The sequence below is a fragment of the Balaenoptera musculus genome, chromosome 10 (genome assembly GCF_009873245.2).
Source record: "Balaenoptera musculus isolate JJ_BM4_2016_0621 chromosome 10, mBalMus1.pri.v3, whole genome shotgun sequence".
In the NCBI taxonomy this organism is placed as follows: domain Eukaryota; kingdom Metazoa; phylum Chordata; class Mammalia; order Artiodactyla; family Balaenopteridae; genus Balaenoptera; species Balaenoptera musculus.
In genome coordinates, this window is record NC_045794.1 from 40,968,648 (window position 1) to 40,983,247 (window position 14,600).

The 14,600-nt window shown below is 40.7% G+C and overlaps 1 protein-coding gene across 4 annotated transcripts in view; it reads left to right on the forward strand.

The window, feature by feature from the left end:
• The first annotated feature begins 1,482 nt into the window (after window positions 1–1,482).
• The window catches only part of ATF1 (activating transcription factor 1), a 61,538-nt gene continuing 48,420 nt past the window's right edge, over window positions 1,483–14,600 (forward strand). For 2 of the 4 annotated variants that reach the window (XR_005021572.1, XM_036866918.1), the window contains exons 1-2: window positions 1,553–1,807; window positions 8,772–8,870. Coding sequence is in view for 3 of the 4 variants with exons in the window: in XM_036866918.1 (XP_036722813.1) it covers window positions 8,778–8,870 (93 nt within the window). In the remaining variant the exon portion in view is untranslated. Of the gene's footprint in view, window positions 1,808–2,710; window positions 2,729–8,771; window positions 8,871–14,600 lie in introns of those variants that run through there. The other 2 variants (XM_036866916.1, XM_036866917.1) reach the window with 2 other exon arrangements.

Below are 14,600 nucleotides of genomic sequence, written 5' to 3' on the forward strand. Positions count from 1 at the left end.
GAGAAAGAAACAAGGCTGGTGGAAATACTTGTGAGTGGCAGTGTTGCACAGCATAATATTTGATTTAGACTTAAGATACTTTATGGGTGTTAGAGGAACTAAAGAAGGAGCAGTCCATGCACATTTTGAAGGTTTCAGTAATTTAGTTTCTTTTGATGGTTGACGTTTTTCAGTCTCCCCATCCCTCTTGTCCTGATCAACATTTGTTAAGCATTCTGTCTTCTAAGGAAGAAACAATGGAACAAGAAAAGAACAATAAACTTAGAACCAGCCTTCCAGCCATTAATATTCTGGATTCTAGAACGACTGTCGCTGGACTTTGTTAATCATGAAAGGCCGATGTCTGAGAATCTCTTCTCCACTCCTTACCTTTATAAGGCACTTTGCTTTCCTATGATATATGACATTTTGATTCTTTAAATGTTGGGACATGGGATGAGTATTACACTTTTCCCAACTTTGATAAGAAGAGACACTTAGAGAGGCTGGGTGATTTGCCTAATCAAAAGTGTAAAGTAAGAGCAGTTACCTATTGTAGGTTTTAATAGGTAGTCAGTGAATGACAATGGATAAACATTAGTGAGTTCTTAGGACAGTCTGGCACAGAGTAACTCTTGAGCTTTAAATCACATTATCTGGCCCTAAAGGTCAAACCAGGAAGGGCTCTACCCAGTCAATCAGTTTCTTACTTGGAGATCTCAAACTAGTAAACTTTCAGAAGAATTCTGGAACTTTCTATCAAGAGCAAACTGAAAGGTTTATCATTTGTTGTTTATTATCACTAGAAAACCATCAAAGAAGATTTTGCAAGGAAATGAATAAAGAAAAAAATTCAGAATAATGCATAATCCCTTCTCCAGAAAGGGAGACACACATTAAAAAATATTTTTTAAAGTTTCTGTAATATATCAAAATGACGGTGTGATTTTATTTTACGACACTCGATCGTACGTAACTTTTTTCTAGTTTAAAAGGTGGGGTAAATCTGTGCTTCAGCGTGACACAGTAAGTCCCACTAACACACTAGCCCTACGAGCACCTTGTAGGTGTGGCTTTTAATCCTTTCATGTGTGATGAAAGATACAACTCTTAACGCAGTTTTCCGGGATTAACATTAGTCTGGGTGGTAAGAAAAGCTGAGGACAAGCCTTCAAGCTTCAAGTCACTCTGTCTACAAGAGGCGGGCAGGTCAGGCGTGGGTCAAGGCCGGGGAGGATGACACCTCTAGGCCACAGCAAATAGGGGCTGAGCGCAACGCCCCAACCGAAGAAAACTGCCCCACGCCGAGCGGTCTCCTGACACCCCGAGCAGTTGCTGGCCTCCGAAAACACGTGTGGGAGCAGTGGGGACAGAGCTCCTGAAGCAAAAAGGAACCGCAGGTAACTGTCGCCCCCACTCTCGCCAGAATAACACCTCCGCAACACTAACTCGCCACCCCGGAGTGGCCCGGCACAAGATGGCGGCGCGTCACGTGCGCAACGCGATGACGTAGCACGGCGGCCCGCAAGGAGGGACGGCCCTAACCTCACCCCCCACGCTTAGTTACTCAGTTTTGCCCCCCTTCCCTCCCCCGCCCCCGGCCTGGTGTAGATCATGCCGCCAGTGGCGGCCCTGACTGCCGAGGAAACCGTAGCCTAGGACAGTTAGCTGTTACGTGACACTGATTCTCCCTGCCCCGCCTGACCCCTGAGAAAGAGGCACGTCCCCGCCAAGTGAGGGGGTGGGGAAGTGGGTAGTGAATTCGGATCCACCTGGGAGGGGGGAGTGGAAGTTCCCGCCCCGGACAGCGGCGAGGCGGCAGCCACAGGTAAGCGGGGGGCGGGGGTGGGACGGGCTCCCCTATCCCCGGGCAAGGGGAGGGCGCGGGGGCGCGGCGCCGGCGGGGACGCCAAGCCGGGTAGCGCGCCTGGTGGGGGTCGTGCGGGGCCGCCAAGGTGGGGGAGGGGCGCGGAGGGCGCGCGGCGGAAGGAGGAGGGGCTGCCCGCGGTTCCGGTTCTTCTGCTTTGGCCCCCGGCGCCCCTTCAGTCGGTGGTCTCTTCCTTCCTCCCTCTCGCCTGCTGCCCCCCCCCAATGAAAATTAAACCGAAGACCTCCTGCCGCAGGGTGGCTTTCGCCTCTGAAGCCACCCCTCTGCGGCCCAAGGCGAGCGCCCTCCGTCGAAGGTCTCGGGGTTGGGGCGGGAGCCGCGGGGAGGGCGGCGTGGCCTTGGCTTCCGCGCGTCTTCCGCCGAGCGCGGCCCGAGACCGGTTATCTCCGCCCGGGACCCCACAGAGCGCGCCGGGCGCCCTCGCGGTGCGCGGCCCGGGACGCTCTCTGTGTGGGCAGAGCCAGTCCTTATCCTCTGGGAGCTTCCAGTCGAGTGCGGAGACAGACGGTAGAATAATCACACATACCCTAAACAATCACGGAAAGGTGCAGCCGACAGGCGAGGAAGGGGAATGTGGAGTGACAGAGCTCGTCTGTTTATATCCGGACAGACGATCAAACCGAGCAAACGTTCTCTTTGATTTTCTCCTGTATCACAAAACTAAGCATGGTATTTCATAGCGTCAACTACGCCGTGGAGCGTCCCGCTTGATCTCTTTACAGTTATTGTAGATGTTAATCACTAGTTGTTTTGTCAGCTTTTGAGGCGTAATGGGCTAAAATAGTCATTGGGAGCCTTTACGTTTCTGAGGCTTATTCAGCATAGATTTGGCAAGCATCTGTCAAACTGGCCTCGTTTGTGGTAAGAGTTTGCACACTATGTTTGCTTATGTTCGCAAAATGCGTTTTATCCTGAAAATTTCATTACCAACAGAAATATGCAGTTTTATTAAAATGCTGTTTTTCCTATAGACTTTATAAAATGCAGTTTACTCGGTGTCTCAATTAGAATCACTACTGTGTTGCTAAAGACGAGTATGTTAGGTCTGTTATTTGCGGTTGTCCTTTAAGGTTCGGCTTCGTCTGTGCTACATCTGTGCAGTACTACTGTATCACCAGTAGGTGGTGGTACCTTCAAAAAATCCTTTTTTTTTTCACATGTCATCCCATTTATTTATACTAATGAATTTTCAGCTTTCAAGTAGGGTGTTGTCTTGTGCCTGAATTTCCCTGTTTCTAAAGCTAGGTTGGAGTAATTGTCTAAAGATATTTTGTTAACCATTATTTCTATCAGTTTTAAGTAGGTAAACCCAACTAAACACATTGATTTATTCAGCAGTAGTAAGTACAAGGTATTATATTGGGAACAGGATGTGGTCTTTGACTCCCTAGAGCTTGCATTCTGGTAGGGAGACAGAAAACAGGCCATTATTATACTGTGATAATAAGTGCCATGAAAGGTGGGGGAAGCATGTGCTGTGGGGATACAGCCAAAGCTTCTAGACCAGTCTAAAGGAGTCATGAAAGTTTGCCTGAAGTATAACTCATAGGAATAGGCCACTTGAAGAGGAATAGTGTTTCTGGCAGACGGAGTAGCATACAGGAAAGCCTGAAGGTGAGAGAAAGCAGTGCAGGCAAATTTGAAGATCTGAAACAAATTCAGTATGACTAATAGCAATTTTCAGGGGAGATTGTGAGTTGAGTTGTGGAAATGTTGAGCAAGAGACTTCTTGCCCGCAGGCTTCTACATCATCTATAGGTGGAGAAACTTAAGACCCTCTTCATTCATCAGATGAGAAAACTATACTATATTTGTTGATGTTTACTATTTTACTGCATACGTGACAGTCTCTGCTGGGCACAGAGCATACATTCACAAGATAGAGGCCCTGTTCTTAGGCACCTTAAGACTGGGGAAAACAGACATGCCTATAAACACAGTTCAGAATGTTAAGTAACCTCATTAGAAATATCTGCAAGGCACAGTGGAACAAGCATTAAGGAAGGAAGGACCTAGAGCAGTTGGGAACATAATGTTTGGGATGAAACTTGACAATGAGGAGTTTGCCAGGTGGACAAGTTGGGGATGTGAAGGTATTCTTGGAAGAGGGGCAGTGTGGAATGAAAGAACATGGATTTTGGCTTAAAACAGTTCTGGCTTCAGATCTTGCATTCACATCTTACTGTGAGATCTACAGAAATGGCAATTTCTTTGAGCCTCAATTTACACATCTCTAAAATAGGGAATCCAAAAAAATAATAATAAGGAATCCAGGTGATGATATATAAAGAGCTCTTAGTTTAGTGCCTAGCATATGTTCCTTTCTTAACAAGCTTTCTTAAAAGTGCCATGCCTTTAACATTCTTCATATGTCAGCAGGATCGTGATTTAGCTCCCCAAATTCATTCCCATTGATGGTACTTTTTTTTTCTTCTTTCAGTCTGTTTATTTTATTCATTTGAAATCCAGTTCGATTCTTTCTTTTTTTTTTTGCCACGCTGCATGGCTTGCGGGATCTTAGTTCCCCGAACAGGGATTGAACCCTGGGGCCACGGCGGTGAAAGCACCGAGTCCTAACCACTGGACTGCCAGGGAACTCCCCCATTGATGGTACTTTTGAAGCTGTGTTTCACTGCCCACTTGTGATTCTGTCCAACTTGGGATTGTTTCATGTTAAGCTTCCATCTGCTGCCTGGGGCTTACTTTATTTTTACAGAAAATGTATGCATAAAATTCTGTGTTGAGCAAGTTTTTAACAGATTGTTAATCTTAACCTTAATTTTAGGAATAATAGCTTAAAAAAGTAAGCAAATAAAGGTTACATTCTGATAGCATCACTAAAAAAATATGTATGTATTGTTAATAATGAGCCGAAGGTATAAGGCTGCTTTCATTTTGGAAAAAAACCTGATTGGTTAATTCCTCTTTAAAAAAATCATAGAAAATAGGCTGTCTTCTTTTCTGTAGGAAATATAGTTGCAGTAATTGTCCAAAGTGTTATTTGCTGACTGTAGTGGCTTTTACTATGAAATGTCTGATGTTTTGTTGATGATGTTAGTTTCCATTAGATATAAGATTTCTTAATACTATTCTTATGGGGGAAAATCAGTGAGTCACAGTGAAACAGAAAAGTATCATTTTCAGTAATTTAACAAGGTATTATAAAATCTTTTATAGTTTCTTTCAGTGCTTTAGCACTACATCTTTTTTTTTTTTTCTCTCTGCTCTATATTCTTATGTCTTCTGAAATGGAGTGTTTAAAAAGGCATTTTCAGTAGCGATCGTATGTAGGAAGTATAAAATTCCATCTTTGATGCTGTCTGTATGTTTAGTCTTTGGGATTACACTTCTCTTAGTGTAGATTAAAAATCACTGCACTCTTCCTAAAGAAGGGACTGTATATAGCTTAAAAGCAGTTCAAGAAACAACAAGGGAAACACTAGATGAACTTGTCAAAATTTAAAGTTTTAAAATAATCATAGTTACGTCATACTGGAAACATTTGTATCAAAATGAAAGAAATAAAATTTATATGAAGAAATAATAAAGGTAATAAGGAAAACACTAAGATCTGATAGATGGATGGACAAATAATACGAACAGAGAGCTCACATAACTAATGGAGAATTAAAGAAATGTAAAACAATGTACCATTTTCCATCTATCAGGTTAGTCATGACTAAAAAATTCACGGGACTTCCCTGGCGGTCCAGCGGTTAAGACTTCACCTTCCAATGCAAGGGGTGCAGGTTCGATCCCTGGTCAGGGACCTAAGATCCCACATGCCTCGGGGCCAAAAAACCAAAACATAAAACAGAAGCAATACTGTAACAAATTCAATAAAGACTTAAAAAAAAAAAAAACCCTGAATTCTTAAAAAAAAAAAAAAAATCCCCATTGCTTTCTCATGTGCTTCTGGTGGACTATAATTCTTTCAGAAAACCTTAAATATTCATACTCCTTAACCAAGTAATTCTCATTTTTAGAATATATCCTATGGAAATAATTTTAATTACAGAAAAAGCTTTATATACTAAACATATTAATCTCAGTATTGTTTTGTTTGGTAAAAAAATGTGAATTATGTACATTCACTGGATGGAATATTATGTAGCATTTAAATATGTTTCTATTTGAAACCTAGAAAATATTTGTGATAAATGAAAACAGGATACAAAATTGTACGTACAGTATGTTTATGCTTTTTTAAAAGTTGTGGAAAGAGAAGACTGAAAAGAAATTAGACAATATTGTAATTAAGTTTTTATCATCCTTTTTCTTTCTGTTGTATATTTTCCATGTTAGAAAAAAAGGCTAATGACATATTTAGAGGGAAAAGCATTAGAAACACTTTATGTTTGAGGTGATTTTATACCTTTTCTCAATGGCTAAAAACAGTAGCATCAATCCAGAGTTAAGAATGAATTTATTTTCTGCTGTCCAAAAGGGGAAAAAAAAAAGAGAAGAAAGAATATGCAGGCTTAAACTTCACAATTATTAAATTAATGATGCTAAGGGCCAAGTACCTAGTTGCCCCCTCTCTCTCTCTCTCTCTCTAAAAATTCTTTGAATTGTGGTAAAATACACATAAAATAAAATTTACTATCATAACCATTTTGAAGTATACAATTCAGTAGTGTTAAGTACATTACATTATTGTACCGCCACTATACAGAACTTTTTCATACCCATTAAACAACAGCTACCCGTCTCCCCCTCCCTCCAGTCCCTATTAACCACCATTCTACTGTGTTTCTATCGGTTTGACTTAAATAAGTGAAAGTACCTTAAAGTACCTTAAATAAGTGAAAGCATTCAGAATTTGTCTTTTTGTGACTGGTTTATTTCACCTAACATACGTCCACAGAGTTCATTCATGTTGTAGCATGTGTCATGATTTCCTTTCCTTTCTTTTTAAAGCTGAATAATATACCATTGTATATGTGTATCACATTTTGTTTATTCGTTCATCCACTGATGAATATTTGAGTTGCTTCCACCTTTTGGCTATTGTTAATAATTCTCCTGTGCACATAGGTGTACGAATATCTCTGTAAGACCCTGCTTTCAGTTCTTTTGGATATACACCCAAAAATGGGATTGCTGGATCATATAGTAATTCTATGTTTAATTTTTTGGGTTACCACCATATTGTTCTCCATAGCGACTGCACCATTCTACACTCCCAACCACAGTGCACAAATGTTCCAGTTTCTCCACATTATTGCTAACACTTATTTTTTGTTTTTTTAAAAAAAATATTAGCCATCCTAATGGGTGTGAGGTGGTATCTTAATGTAGTTTTGATTTGCATTTCCCTAATTGAGCATCTTTTCATTTGTTTGCTGGCCGGCCCTCTCTCTTTTTATGTCTTTTCACATAATTAGAAAAATCTTAAATTCTACCCAAATCTTTTACCAGTCTCTTTCTAAGCAGTTCTCCTATTTGACATATTCCATCTCTCATAACCCATTTATTCTCATTCTTACCTAGCCTACATGTCCTGCAATTGATTATCTAGATCATCTAGATCTTTAGAAACTCCTTAGTTATGGTTTCATTTATTTATTTATTCTGTTCAACCTTTGCTCAATAAGTTCTCTATATTAAACTATGTATGCAATTAGAAACTGTTCCCTAGGGGACTTCCCTGGCAGTCCAGTGGTTAAGAGTCTGCACTTCCCCTGCAGGGGGCACAGGTTCAATCCCTGGTCGGGAACTAAGATCCCACATGTCGCACGGCCAAAAAAAGAAAAGAAAAGAAACTGTTCTGTAGACTGTAGAAAAGAATGCTTGGGCTTCCCTGGTGGTTAAGAATCCGCCTGCCAATGCAGGGGACACAGGTTCGAGCCCTGCTCCGGGAAGATCCCACATGCCGTGGAGCAGCTAAGCCCGTGCACCACAACTACTGAGCCTGCGCTCTAGAGCCCGTGAGCCACAACTGCTGAGCCCATATGCCACAACTACTGAGCCTGCGCTCTAGAGCCTGTGCTCCGCAACAAGAGAAGCCACCACAATGAGAAGCCCGCACGCTGCAACGAAGAGTAGCACCCACTTGCTGCAACTAGAGAAAGCCCGCACGCAGCAATGAAGACCCAAGAAAGCCAAAAATAAATAAATAAAAAAAAATTTTTTTTTTAATTTAAAGAAAAAAAAAGAATGCTTGTGTTCCTGCACAGAAGACTATCTTATGTATACCATTTATTAAATTTAAACATGTTCATGTGGATCAAAATTCAAAAAATTTAAAGGAATATGCAAGGAAAATCTCTTCTCTCTCTCTGTACCATAGCTACCAATTCTCTTCCATGGAGGTAACCAAGTTACCAATTTTTTTTTTTTTAAGTATTTGTTTTATTTATTTATTTATGGCTGTGTTGGGTCTTCGTTTCTGTGCGAGGGCTTTCTCTAGTTGTGGCAAGTGGGGGCCACTCTTCATCGCGGTGCACGGGCCTATCACGATCATGGCCTCTCTTGTTGCGGAGCACAGGCTCCAGACACGCAGGCTCAGTAATTGTGACTCACGGGCCCAGCTGCTCTGCGGCATGTGGGATCTTCCCAGACCAGGGCTCGAACCCGTGTCCCCTGCATTGGCAGGCAGATTCTCAACCACTGTGCCACCAGGGAAGCTCAAGTTACCAATTTTTAAACAACTATAGAGTATACTATCCATATTCTGTAGCACTTTTTATTTGCCATTTTAAAAGGTCTTATCATAGGTCACTACACACCCGGAGCAAAGGTGTGAAAACATGAGTCTGGATAAATTGAGCTCAGCCCTTAGTGTAGAAAAGCCTGTCTTGTTCCTCTTAAAAAGTATGCATGTTAAGAAAAGAAATGTCTTAAGATTTTTTGAAAATGAAGTTAGAAAGCATCTTTTAACTGTTTTTTTTTCCCCTTACAGTTGATTATGGAAGATTCTCACAAGAATAACGCTTCAGAGACAGCACCTCAGTCTGGTTCAGCAGTTCAGGGAGCTCATATTTCTCATATTCCTCAACAGGTAAGGCAGGAACCAGCCAAAACATTGAGCCAGTTAGGAATATTTGTTATGCAGATTAATCTGTTGTTTCGGATCACCAATTACTAACGTTCAAAAAAAGAACCAAACAAAAGAGAAAAAAAACCTGTAAAATGTTGAAATGTATGGAAGGAAGGAATATCTGATTTAAATATCTTGTCAAGATCATTCAGTTTTATTTTCTGTTATACAAAGCATATTTAGCGTTTTAACATGTATATACTTCTCAGAACTTGGGGAGGTAGAGTTCATTTTATGCGGTACCTGATTTTTTAGATTTTTTTTCAGACTAATTTTGTTGCTGCATAAGAAAAATGAAAAATTATTTGGCCCTTTGGGCTGACTTGAAATAGAGACTAATAGTTTCAGGAGGCAAACCATCTTCAATTCAACAGATGTATTGTGGATATAAAGGAAATATTTTTGCTGAACTGGAAAATAGGCATATTCATTAGAGAATTTAAATTGACAGACATGCATATTGCAGAACTGATGATATTTTTAAAATTTCAAATTGTCTGATCCATGCACCTGACCCACTTCAGGGAAAACAACTGAAACTGTATTGCCAGTGACAGGATTTGAACTTTCAAGTAAAAATTAAAATTTTGGGTAACTTGTATTCACCATTGTGAACTTGACAGCTTCCCAGTAGCTACCAACTTTTTCGTTACAAAATTGTGTTACAAAATCATGCATGGTATAAGATCCATTCAGAATGCAAGATACACCAATGGATTTTAATGTTAACAGAATACACAGAGTTCAAATTATACATTGCAGACAACCTATAAGAAACTACAACCTGTCAAGTTTTACTGTAGTTTCAAAGGAGAATATCCACAGTTATCTGAAAAAACAATTAAAACAACCCTCCCTTTTCTGACTACATACCTGAGTGAGGCCAGACTTTCCTCATGTACCTCAACAAAACAACATATGGCAAATATTTAATGTAAAAGCACATAAGAGAATTCAGCTGTTTTCTATTAACTCAAACATTAAGGAGATTTGCAGAAATGTAAAACAGTGTCATTTCTCTCACGAATTTGGGGGGGGATATTTAGTCATATTAGTGAAAATATATCATTTATGTTAACATGTAATGGATTTATGATTGTTGTTTTTATTTTTTTATTTTTTATAAATTTATTTATTTTATTTTTGGCTGTGTTGGGTCTTTGTTGCTGCATGCGGGCTTTCTCTAGTTGCTGTTTTTAAATGAACTGTTAAATAGTTTTAAAATTTCTGTTTAAATTTTAAATGTAAGTATTAGATTAGAAACTGACATAAATGAAATTTCTTTGGGGTCCTTAATAATTTTTAAGAGTATAAAAGGGTCTTGAGACGAAAAAGTTTGAGAACCAAGCAACTAAAGGATTAATCCTTCAAGCTTGATGTATACTTCTCTGTTATTTGGCTATATCTGTGAAGAATAATGATATCTTCCTCAGATGGTACTGGAAAAACAATGATAGAGTCTTTCATTTACCTTCTGTTAATAGGGCCCTTCACAGAAATGTTTTAATTCAGTTGGCTTACTTACAGATTTCAGTTATTTTGGTTAGATGTGAATGTTTTCCAGGTTTCCTCAGAAGCATATTTACAGAGATAGAATAAGTACATTTCTAGGTGGTAAATAATTTTATAGTGATTTTTAAAAATAATGTCACTGACTTGCTATCCAAATTCTTGTGGCTTGACTGCTTTATTAGACTCTAACTTCTATAAGGAAAAAGTATCTAATAACAGTAATATTTATTCAGTCATTCAGTATAAGGTGGGGATATAACAGTGAACAAAAGTTTCAGCTCTCATGGAACATACATTCTAGTGTTGGGGAGAATAAAACGTATCAGTTCGTAATATGTGCTGTGGAGGCTGATAAAGCAGGGTAGGAGGAATAGGAGGTTGTTGATGGGGATGGGGACTTGCCTTTTTATATAAGGTGGTCTGAGAAGTCGTATCTGTGGAAATACCTCTTCAATTATATGGACCAACAGCTGTAAACTCTGAGACTGATATGTGCTTGGCATGGTTAAGGAACAGCAGGGCAGCCAGTGTGGTAGGAGAGGGATGAGTGAGGGGAGAGGGATACAAGATGAGGCAGAGAGGTTTGGGATGGCAGGGGAGAGTGCCAGATAATGTAGGCATTGTATGCCACTGTAAGATTTCTGGCTTTTAATCTGGGTGAGATAAGGAACCTTGGGAGTGGTTTTTGAGTAAAAACGTGATTTGACTGATATTTTACAGAGAAAGCCCTTTGATATTTTAATAGGATTACTCTGGCTGCTTTGTGGAGTGGAAGTAGGAAAACCAGTTAGGAGGCTGTTACATTGATTGTGCATGAGACAATAGTGGCTTGGACCAAGGTGGTATTAGTGGTGGTGGTGAGATAAAGTTATTAGATTCTGGATATAATTTGGTTGTGAAGCCAACAGTGTTTGCTTTTTAAAAAAAAAAAATTTTTTTTTAAAATTTATTTGGTTTCACCAGGTCTTAGTTGTGGCAGGTGGGTTCCTTAGTTGTGGCATGCGAACTCTTAGTTGCAGCATGCATGTGGGATGATCTAGTTCCCTGACCAGGGATCGAACCTGTGTCCCCTGCATTGGGAGCACAGAGTCTTATCCACTGCACCACCAAGGAAGTCCCCCAGTGTTTGCTTTTGGATTGGATGTGGGTTTAGAGGGAAAAAGGAGTCAAGATTGACTCTACAGTTTTTGACTTGAATAACAGTAAGAATGGAGTTGCTGTTTACTGAGATGGACAACATTGGTGCTTTTTTTTTTTTCTTTTTGGGGAGATGTTGGCAATCAGGAATTTAGCTTTTGGGCATGTTAAATTTATGATACTATTTATTAGTTTTCTTTGCTGCAAAACAAATTACCACAAATTTAGTGGCTTAAAACAATACAACACACATTTATTATCCTAAAATTTCTGTCTTAGTTGCGTTCTGTGCTTCAGAGTTTCACAAGCTGCAATCAAGATGTTGGCTAGGTCTGGCTTCTTATCTGGAGACTAGAATGGAGAAGAATTCACTTCTAAGCTCACTCAGGTTGTTGGCAGAATTCATTTTATTGCAGCTGTAGGACTGAGAACTTTAATTTTTTTAGCTGGAGGCCACCCTCAGCTCTTAGAGGTCGCCTGCAATTCGCTGCCACCTGGCCCTCTCCAATAAGTAGTTCACAACATGGCAGCCTGCTACTTTAAGTTCAGCAGGAGAGTGAGAGTGAGTCTGCTGACAAGACAAAGTCTTATATAATATAACATAATCAAGGGAATGATATCCCATTCCTTAGCCATAAAATGTGACATAATCACAGCGATGACGTCCCATCATCTTTGCCTTATTCTGTTGGTTAGAAGCAAGCCACAGATCCCTCCCACACTCAAGGGGAGAGGATTACACAAAGGCATGAACACCAGAAGGTGGGGACCATAGGGGCCACCTTAGAATTTGTCTGCCAAACCATACAAGTAGATTTGTCCAATAGGTAGTTGGATATATATGGTCTGGAGTCCAGGGGAGAGGTCCAGACTGGAAATGTAAATTTAGGCATTCTAGATATATAGGTGGTATTTAAACTCATTGGGTGATTTCTGGCTTCCATTTAGGATGTAGAAAGCTGGGAAGCATATTGCTCCCACTGTAAAACAAGAGTAAGCTATAATATACAAAAATCATAACTTCTTTCGACACATTAGTAGTGGCATGTGGGCATGGCTCACCCGTAGCAGTAGCAGAGCACAGGAGGAAGGCAGGGCTGTCATACAGGGGGAAATAAGAATTTAGCTAAATTGGGGCTTCGCTGGTGGCACAGTGGTTAAGAATCCACCTGCCAATGCAGGGGACACGGGTTCGAGCCCTGGTCCGGGAAGATCCCACATGCTGCGGAGCACCTAAGCCTGTGTGCCACAACTACTGAGCCTGCGCTCTAGAGCCCGAGAGCCACAACTACTGAATCCCGCGCGCCTAGAGCCCATGTTCCACAACAAGAGAAGCCACCACGATGAGAAGCCTGCGCACCGCAATGAAGAGTAGCCCCCCGCTCACCGCAACTAGAGAAAGTCCGTGGGCAGCAACAAAGACCCAATGCAGCCAAAAATAAAAATAAATAAAATAGATACAACATTAAAGAAATTAAAAATGGTCAGAAAAAGAAAAATTTAGCTAAATTTTTATTGAATTGCTGAAGTCTAAGTGTAGGCTAGTATGAGAATATAGAACCCTTGGGAGCTGCAGACACAGGGTAGGTAACACCCACTCCAGGGATCTCCAAGAGCTGCTCATGAGAAAGATTAGGGGAAGCAAGGGAGACAAGAGAAAGCCTCTCAAGGTGGTACAGGCCTGCCTGGACCCTTATTCCCTGTGGAAAATAGCTTTAAGCCACTGGGGGAAGGGAATAAACCCCATTTTCCAGTGTGGGTGGGACAAGTGAAAAGAAAAAGAAAATCCATAAACCCTGAGGGAAGGGCAGAAAACTTTCCTGGGTTCAGACCGTTAGTTTTCCTACTACTGGGAGAAAGCCCTACCCCCTGAGACTGAGACTAGGCCAGGATAACAGAGCAACTTCTCTGTCTCCCCTCAGCCCCTCCAGCAAGTAAAGCAATAGCAGTCTATCCCTGGGGAGAGCTAAGAGTATGGAGAGACATTCTGGGTCAAGTGCACAGAGAAAGCCTAAAGCTGAGGGTGGAGCAAGATCACTGAGAAAAACCCTCTGGCAAACCAGGCCCCACCCTAAGCAGAAGGTCACACTAGAGGAATTTAGAGCTGGTAGTGTACTTAAGGTAATCATAACAAAACCCAAACTCTGCTCAATTCCTGAATAGATTGACTCATCCCTCCCCCAGCCACCGCCTGCACTAAAAGCCTAGTAGAAGAAGTAGTGAAGAAGAACTACCATGCCATTTTTAGGCATGAATACTGTTTCCTCAGTCTCTACTATCTTACACATGATGTCCATCATTCAGGCAAAAATTATGGAGCACATACAAAAAAGCAAGGAAATAATCACCCACTGTCAAAAGTAAAAATGATCAGTAGACTCAGGATGACTCAGTTGTTAGAAGTATCAGATAGTGAATTTAAAATAATATATTAAAGGCTGTAGTGGAAAAAGTGGACAACATGTATGAATGGGAGGTAAATTTCAGCAGAGGAATAGAAACTGTATGAAAGAGTCAAATGGAAATGCTAGAAATAAAAATTGCGACATTGATGAATTATGTTTCTGGGCTTATTAGTAGACTTGACACAGCTGAGGAAAGAATCAGTGAACTTGAAGATAGGCCAACAAAAATTATCCAAACTGAAAAAAGAAAAAAAAGTGGGGAGAAAAACAGAACAGAGCATCTGAGAGCTGTGGCACAATATCTAAATATTTAACATAAGTGTAATTAAAGTCATGGGACTACATGACATTACTGGGGGTGAGTGTAGTCAGAGATGAGGTCAATGGATTTGACTCTGGGACTTTCCAACATTTGGAGTTTGGGGAGATTGAAGAGGGATGGCCAAAGCAGTAAAAAGAAAATCAAGAGAAATCGGGATCATGGAACTTAGGAATGACGGGATGGTCAACTATGTAAAATGCTGCTGGTAGGTCAAATGAGGAGTAACAGTAACAGTATAGTCGATCTTCATTATTCAAGGATTTTTTTTTTTTTTTTTTTTGGCCGCACCTTGTGGCATGCAGGATCCTAGTTCCC